This window comes from Aplidium turbinatum, chromosome 10, assembly GCF_918807975.1.
Source record: "Aplidium turbinatum chromosome 10, kaAplTurb1.1, whole genome shotgun sequence".
In the NCBI taxonomy this organism is placed as follows: Eukaryota; Metazoa; Chordata; class Ascidiacea; order Aplousobranchia; family Polyclinidae; genus Aplidium; species Aplidium turbinatum.
Window position 1 is genome coordinate 4781380 of NC_137481.1, and position 9243 is coordinate 4790622.

General features: G+C 36.8%; 1 protein-coding gene across 1 annotated transcript; it reads left to right on the plus strand.

Moving 5' to 3' along the window:
- Window positions 1–833: 833 nt before the first annotated feature.
- On the plus strand, window positions 834–3379 carry LOC145778907 (uncharacterized). The gene is made up of 4 exons (XM_082590494.1): window positions 834–1057; window positions 1677–1853; window positions 2227–2416; window positions 3105–3379. The coding sequence occupies exons 1-4, from the start codon at window positions 900–902 to the stop codon at window positions 3213–3215; spliced, it is 636 nt and encodes a 211-aa protein (XP_082446620.1). The 5' UTR covers window positions 834–899; the 3' UTR covers window positions 3216–3379.
- Window positions 3380–9243: the final 5864 nt, after the last annotated feature.

Consider the following 9243-nt stretch of genomic DNA (forward strand, 5'->3'; position numbering starts at 1 on the left):
TTTAAGTGATAACTTCAAGTACCGTATGCTGTTGGTGTTGGTGTAGCTGCAGGGTTTGAATCACTAAAGCACAAAAATTTGCAAAATTGTTTTTGAGGGGGTTGCATTTGAAAAAAAAATACTTTGATGAAGCTTAAAAAAACAGTTCGTGGCGTTTATGGAAGTTAGTTTGTACAAAACAATATAAAACAGGTTTTAAAAGTTTACAGTACAACATATTACGAATAAACTACAGAAGCAACAATGTACCACAACATTTAAACCAGATTAAACAAAGAATGAAAAGAACTTTAAATGAATTTCTTACGCTTGCCAATTGTTAAGTTTCTACTAACAAAACCAATTTACTCAAAAAACGAAAGTTTTTATGTCTTTTCTACCTCAAGAGACATAAAATGAACATCACAAGTCTAAATTTAGATTCCGAATCGTGTTGCGATGTGTTCCATTGTCTAGATTTCACGTTTCACTTACAGCAAGCCAACTCAGCATTGTTGCTTAATCAAACAACTACTTGTCAACAAAAGTCGATTTGATTTATTGAATGAAATGTCAATTTTTAACAATGAAACTACAAAGATTCGATGAAGATTAATTAGTTTTTATACGAGCTAAACTACGATTGAAGAGACTTTATTCAGTCAACACGAAATTTCTGTATTGAGTGTATTATTTTATACTTTTATTTCTTGTTTTTAAACGATAAATATAGCTATCATACTTAACAAGCCTATTAGTATCTGGTTATCACAAAAGGGAAATGTTTAGCTGCAGCCAAATTCCATTCAACGCAAGCAAAAAAACAGGGATATAAGTAATTTAGTATTGAACAGGTTTCTGAATCATATAATTAGATTAATTTTTTAATAAGTGTTCGTGCACTTTTGTGTCTTATCGTGATGACGTCAGCTACGTTGCCCCTGGCAACCCCGACAAAGTCTTCTGATAGTCGCCCACGCCATAGAAGAAGCGCTACACTTCCCACACGCTTGCCTAGCATCTCTTGCAAGTCCACCCTCATCACTCCAGTGATATCGGATCTAAACCCCACTACAAGGTAAGTTCTGAGCTAGTTATGTAAAAGCACACAATTAGTGCTTTTACATTGATTCAACGTCTGCAGACAAAAATATGACTAGTTTTCCAATTAGGATAAGATTTAAACTCGGCGCTTATGGAGTAAGTCGCTTGCGTGCCGAAAACCATTGTTTAGAACAGGATTGTGCATTTTGCAACCTGCGGGCAAAGTGTGGCCTGCGAAGCAAAATTATGTGGCCCAAGACATGCTTTGGTTTCTGGTCTGCGTCACAAATATTCTGAAATAAAACAAATTAGTCGATGAGAAATGCAAGTTTGGCCCGGTAGCGTGAAAGGTTACAAACCCTTGGTTTAAAAGCAATTATCAAACGCAAAAAAGTTTTCATTCTTGCTGTAAAAAAGTAGGCAAGTGTGAGCTTGAAGAATTTTACGTTGGCTACTTGAGACGTAGATGCGTTCTAATCATTTGGAAATGTTTTGAAAAACAAACGCAAATTTAATTTTCATTACTTTCTCTATCATTGCAAATTTCTGAAATGCGTCAACATGACTTTTCTTAACAATAACAATAACAACAACAACAACAACAATAAGATCAACAATAACTTCTTTTCTTAAATTCAAACCGATTTTCTCAGGATCGATATTCTTCATCCACCGTCAGTCCCTCGACGTACGGTATCCCTGGAAACAAAAGAATCTCAGTACCACATGCATAGAAGATGTGCTTTGATGAGGCAACAACAGTGGATGAGAGAGCACGGGGAATGGCAGAAGCCATTTTATGGTACAGCAGCTGTTAAAGAAGATTATAAGTAAGAGGAAAACTTAAACTCTCTCTAGATTTTACAAAAAAATGCATTGCTTTTGCTAAAATTCTAAGAGTCTACCTTTCAAAAAAGCGGATTATCTCCACATATTGTTTATAGTTTAGTCACTTCTCCAGTATAATACTATATAACTTTTCACTCTCAGTATCATCCAGGAACCAGACCAGAGGTTGAGAAACACCAGTGTCCATTTCTTCAATTATGTAGAGTAAGAGGTGAACATCAGCTACTTTAAATGTAGCGCGCTATCGGCCTATCGCTACTACTACAATATGACAAAAGAGCGGCGCTCCCACGACTACTCAAAGGGATATATTGATCTAATTTTTGAATTCATTCGCTGCGTGGTTTTCGACAGATCACGAATAAGATTCACCTTGAAATCACAAATGGAAGATCGCAACGTACGAAGGCAAATGCAGTGGACAGAAGGACTGAACGAAAGCATGAGAATGTTCGAGAAGGATTACAGAGACTGCATGGAAGATGCGGAAAAAAGACGACAAAGATTCAACTTTCTCATAACCTTTACAAGAGCAAATAAAGAAGTGAGTCAGTTTTGAAAAGCCTTTGAGTTTAAAAGGCATCCAGGAATAACAGCAAAATAATAATCACAGTTTATGTTTTTTTGTTGCTAATGTAAACTGATGTATGATTACGAGTTTCCCTCATTGCTGGCTTTTTAAACAACCTCAGAATAAATGCAGGTCACCACTTAGGCTACAATGTCTTGCAGTATTTGAGCTTATATTTAACAAAAAAATTTGATTTGATTTAAATTTTCAATAATGTGTAAGATTTATTAGTCTACTTTATATTACAGTAGGCCTAAGCTACTATTTTTTCTCCTATGCTTAAAATGTTTTTGTCGCATTAGATTGGGTTTCCGAATGGGTTAGCATTCCCTTGTGACAGTGACTCTGTGAGAGACCTATTATAACCTCACAAGCTGGATTTAGCGAATAGTCTGAAGGGGAGAGAGGGCGGTTTTAACAAAACATAATGATGTGTAGCCTAGATCAACATTGATCCGACCTTGCTAATAGGCTACACCTTAAACAAAGTTACTTTTCTGTGTTTTGAGAGGACGATCGTCCCCATCGCTCTCCCTGGATCAGTCACTGAGTGTAGGCCTTCTAAAATACCGAACTAGTCAGTATGGAGTATATGAACTGTTTTGTCTAATAAATCTAAAATCCCATTTCGGTATCATACAAATTCTTGTGTCAATTGTAGATGATGGATTCTGCACGCCAACTCAAACGGCAACGAAAAGTTCTGGAAAACAAGAGAGACTGGGAACAATTACAATATAATCCAATTAACTGGAGCCACACAATGAAATAAACATGGAGAACGGCATAGGATAATTGAATCTTACATTGTAAATTGATTGAAAAACGTTGTAACAATATTTATTATAAAACATGTGCATAAACAGAGGCCGTGGAAAAGTTTTTATAGCAAATCTGTTACAGTATTTTTACGGTAAATTTTTGCGACTTCGTATGAGTAGGGTAATTGAGTATATATGTATTTGTTTTTTCCCTTATTACCCAATGTAACAAAAATACAAAAAATTGGAATGGGGGGAAGAGGGTAAAACACCCCCAAAAAATTAACCGGGCGAAATTGTTTATAGCACCTATAATGAAAGTTTTCTCAAAAGATTTTTTTTTATCCAATTATAAGTTTGTCTGCAGGGGCGCCTGAAGCGGGGGTGCAGGGTGGGGGCGAATGCCCCCCCCTGCCCTCAAATTTTCTGCAGATGGAGGGGCAGGGGGGGCAATGGTGCCCTTTTAAAGTTATGTAAGCTACTGCACATTTTGCAATATAACAATTTCTGTTATTCGCTTTTAGCTTAATTAAAATCTTTCATTTTTGCCTCAAAATAATATTTACGGCACAAAATTTTGCAACACAGTAGCCTACAGGCCTTAAAACTCGTTTTTTTTTCGGCAGCCATCGTGGCCTACCGGGAGCTCCTTCTCGGCGGCCAAATCTGCGTGCTTGGAGGCCAAAATACAAAATAAAAATAACGATAGCACAAGTAAATAGAGTTAAACTTGCAACAATGCTAAAATGATCACTTAGCTTTGTTGAAGTCTGGGCCTGGGCGACGTCCTACAATAGAATTGTTGCACCACGCAATACCTGCTTTATCGGGATTGTAATCCAATATTATTCAAACGACACTCGCACGAGTGTCTCCAATGTGGCTGATTTTATAGAAGTTCGCCACTCCCCTAGAATTCTTTTTAGCAACGAAAAACAACGTTCGACATGTGTTGACGATGACTGCAAGGTAATAAAATAAGTATTTCAATGATTAAAACATTACTTGTAGGCTTAAACTGTGCTTAAACTGCTCTTTATCAGAACTGACGATGCATTAACAAGTGCGAAATATTTTTTATGTTACATCTACTGACATCTGATCCCTGTTGCCTTAGCAATTGAGGTTTTAGCTATTTCAATGATGTACATTACTAAAAGACATTACTAAAAGAAGCATAATTTTTGCAAAATATGATCAAAAAATGTTTTCCCCATTGATGTCAACTAAGTTAGTTCTCCTTTTTAACAACGGTTCAATGTCCGACAACATCGAATCGCCATAAAAACGACAATATTGCCAGCCGATGTAAATTAGCACTTCGGAGACTTTGTTAAAATACACGACACGTCGGGAATTACAAACAAGACGCTGGCGATCGCAGCTGGATATATTCCATCAATAACAAGTATTCCCCGCACAATGCAACAGTGGCGATTATGACTAGCTGACCTAATTTTGCATCACTCTTCAGTTAATCCACGATCATTCTATTGCGAAATTAAATAATTGGCTAGAAGAGACCGGCGCCAAGCTTGGCCGATTGAGGAGGTAGCACCGGCGGTTTATTCAAGCACTACTTAGCGGCCATGGCCGCAGGCTGCTTTAAGGCTTGACAGTAGGTTACATCATTATAACATAGCATGGCGCCCTTTTTTGTATACCGGATTATCATTATCGCTATATTTTATCTTAAAACTTGCAAAAAAATTGGCCTTTTAGTAAACAAAAGTGCCCTTTTTTCGTAATCTTGCCCCCCCAGTCAAAAATCGTTCCGGCGCCCCTGTTTGTCTGGTTAATATAGGGTAATTTAGGGTTAATGTTTGACCCGTGACGATACAAACCAAAATCACGAGAAACGAATTTCAAGGCAAAACGAACGTTCTAAGAAATATAATCAAATTTGATCGTTGGCATAAATGATTATAAAATATCCAAAGAACATGATTCAAGGACACGCACTTTGAACTGTACTACGGCGCTTTCTGCGCGCTTGGATTGTTGTTTGTTTCACTTTCGTTTGTATTAAAGAAACGAAATTGTTTGGATTTCGAAACCAAACTGAAAAAAATAATGTTGGGTCAAAACAAATAAATTGAAATATCCTCGTGTTACTTTAATTTATATTAACTTCAACTCTATTTTATTTTAGAGTAGACCTTTGCTCTAGTGACGTGTAGCCTAGGCTACGCCTGCTTTTTCTGCGATGGTCAGAAATCAAAACAACCGAACTGAACTGAAATGGAGTCTATTGTGCTCTGCATTGCTTTTCCTTGATCTTCTCTGCTGTTCACATAGGTTTTCTTGAAAAATAATAACACCAGGTTTTACTTGTTGTGTTCTATAGGATTGCGATGTAGCTCAAATGACTGCTATTAGGTCCATAGCCTAGGCTACTTTTGTTTTTATTTCTTTTTATGACTGCTATTGTTTTAGCATCTTATTTGCTTCAGAAATTCTGATGATTGTTTTCGTGTGTACTTATTCTGAATTAAAATAAAGAAATCTGTCATTTTTCAAGTTTATAGGCTAATGTGCAGAATTTTGTTTATTTGTATTGTTTTGTAGCAGGATTAGCCTAAGTCTTCTGCTTAACATCTTTTCATATCTTAATTTACCTTAGTCCGCCCCGTTGATAAGCGTCCGATTCAAGATCAAGCGGCGCTGGTTCGGCTTTTTGGGTGTAGGCCTAACGCTTAAATTTCAGATACCAACTACAGTCATAATTGCTAAAATAATGTCTCGATCACACTTTGCTGTTAGCTGGTAGGCTATTGTCTTGGCTCAAAGTACAAGCATTAAGCTACGGTAGCCTACATCTTTGAACTTTTGTTTGGTTTTTAACTTATTTCTTCAGACTGACAAAGCCTTTGATAAGTTATTCCATTTCTGGCAGTTTTGCATACCTGTAAGAGTTTTTTTTTGTTTTGAACCACTAATGGTTCGGTTCTCCGGGTGTGTGCTTGAGCAACGCTGTTCAAAAGTTGCTTTTTAGTGGCACCTAGTAAACGAAATAATTACTTACCACCTGAGAAACTTCGATCTGTGAGACCGGACCTGCCTGTGTGTCAGTACTCAGTAGCTCAAACCTCTGAAGTTATGCGAAACTTTGGAGATTTACTTTTCAACAAGCCTTCTCAGTATAAAGATAAGGATTGCCTCAATAAATTAATAACACATGTACCCATAGCATCTTTTCACAAATTGGGACTAGGTGGGCAAATTTTCAAAAAAGGGCACTTTTAGCGCGAGTGTTATGTTAAAAAGGGCACTTTTCGCGCGTAAATGATGAAAAAAAGGGCATTTTTTTCCCGAGGGTAAAACGTGTAGCTTAAACTTAAAAATGTAGATTTCTCAGGCAAATTGTCCGTAAAAAGGCATATTATAGCAGTAGCGTGGCCAGGAATTTTCAATGGGGGAGTCTTGACGACCCAACAGCGGGGGTCTGGGGGGCCTCCCCCAGAAAATTTTGAAAAGTTACCTTGAATTTGGTGCATTCTGAGAGCATTTTCAACAAAAATGTGGAAATGAATATTCCTGTAAAATGGTGCTGTTCGGTGGCATAGCGAAAGGATAAGATCATGTTTTCTTCGGCAATTTTTGCAAATAAGCTAAGTCTCTATGTTTTCTTGTTGCTAATTCCTGGCTGAGATGTTTGGTATTGGCAAAACTCGCTTTTTCAATACAGTTTTGTTAAAAAGTAGGCAATTTTTTTTAGACTGAAAGCATCATTCTCAATATCGTGACGTTACACGCGTGCCAAAGGGGGGGTTGTAACCCCGAACCCCCCCTGGCTACGCCACTGTATTATAGCCTACCTAGACTAAACTTTTGAGACCCATAATTGATTCCTATATTCACATTCCCTGCCCACAATATTTTATGAATAATATTGTAATAAAATTTAATCTAGCAACATTTAGTTGCAGAGGTCTCTTGTACTAAAGTAAAAAGAAGCAACTACGATAATCTATGAAACACAACTGCTGAGATACCGTATTATAATGAGTTGAATCTTTGCAGAATTAGATGATTCTAACTAGCTGGTATTTTATTTTGATGAAAATCAGGAAACAAACTTAATTTAGAATCTCACACAAAATTTGAGGTACTCACTACACAAGTTGCTAATTAATCTGCTTGAATGGAACATTAAGGATATTATAAGTAAGGTCAAAGGTAGGCTCATAAGTTCTAAATGTATGCTGAAGCTTTCCATTTAGCTGTTCATTCTTTAACTTGGATCTAACTTAAACAAAAATTAAGTCTTAAAAATTGCCCACCTAGTTTCAAACTAGGTGGGCAAAGAAAGGGCTAGGGGGGCAAGCAAAGGGACTAGGTGGGCAATTGCCCACCTAGTTTATATGTGAAAAGATGCTATGCATGTACCCTCCCCGCATAAACTTAATACGTGAAAGTAGAGAGCTCTCGATATGGTCGAGTGCTCATGGTTTCGCGCCAGATGTTAAAAAGTAAAAACCGAATGAAACTGATTGAATGTTTCACAAATTCACAGAATCAGTGAATCAACACTTTTACCTTTGTGATTTGTTTCTGAGTCCGACCATAAAAGCGTAAATAATATTTAACATATCAGGGGTGAGAAAAAATTTACTGAGACTGAGTGAAGAATAAATACCTTGGTTGCTATGTTAGCAAGTGATGTTGTTTTTTTCCTTTGACTGTCTGAAATAAAAAAATCAATGATGATGATGAGTGTTTTCTTCACTCCATGATTTTATTATGACCAGTTGGTAGCAATTGATTAGATGACAAAATGGTCTTTCACTGCTCCTGGCTAATCAGATTGCATTGGTAAACTCTAAACATGCTTTTAAAAGCATTTCTTAATGTGTATATAAGTTGTTGTTATCGTTCTGAATACTTTCAGATCTTTTAACTTGTAACACTACTGTACCATTGTCTGTAAACTTGTAACAGTAGATCGCCTATTTAGTGAGATTTTGTGCATTTGCAGTTTGTGTATTATTTCGCTGTTTTTCGTTGTTATTTCGTTGTTGTTGTGTTTTGGATATGGACAGCTTTGTCTGATGCAAATTAATATTATTATATAATGAATGTTTTTGTAATGAAAACTTATTGTGTAGCCTACAACGAGTATGATATAGTGGCGTGCTATCGCTACTCGGGCTAAAGTTGTGCTACCTCTGTCCTCTACTGAAACTGACCTAAGAAGCACTTTGTGACGCCAAAATGACCTTGGAAGCGAATGATATCATTTGTTTACACTGCCATTACAATGTTATAGCAAACACATTCTTGATGAAATTTCTTGTTACGCATCTTTCAAAAACATACGGTAAGCATTTCCAAATGTGAGTCGTTGAGTCCTGCCCGCTTTAGCTTCAGCACGTCTTTGTCAACAAAGAAAAATTTTTTCATCACAGCACTGGAAGGAATGGGGTATTGTATTTAATACAGAGACTTTATAAATCGGCATTAAGAAAGTAACTCAAGAACTTGCTTCTGTCTAAAAAAAGGCCTTCACAATCAACTTTTTTTCCCGTACTGACGTTTTATGTGATAGCACCCAACACACAAAAAATTCATCTTCGGTGTTGTGACTGGTGTTGCTGTCACTCTTGTCGGTATCAACTTGGCTTGATGTTTCCTGCAGTATTCGAATGATTTCTGCTTTGATTTTTTTATGCATTGTTTCCATAAAATGAATCATTTTTTTCACTTTAAAGTGAAAATTAGCGGGAGTGCGACTGAAAAAATGGAGTGCCTCTCCAGTACTGTTACATTAAAAAAAGTAGTGCCACTACTCCAACAAAAATGTAGCAGCGTTAGCTCTACTAAAAAACCTCTGTTTAACTCTAGTTTATAGCTGTACGGATGGTTTTATTAGGCTGAATTATGCTGAATTATTCTGCTAGAATAACAGTGATCCTATGGATAATCGTATAGTTTTTCTCAGGAAATTGCTTATCACACACTTAACATTGACAAAAGTGATATTGATAATCATGACAGTGCTAATTAAACATGAAGGCAAAGGTAAAAGTGCACCAGGGC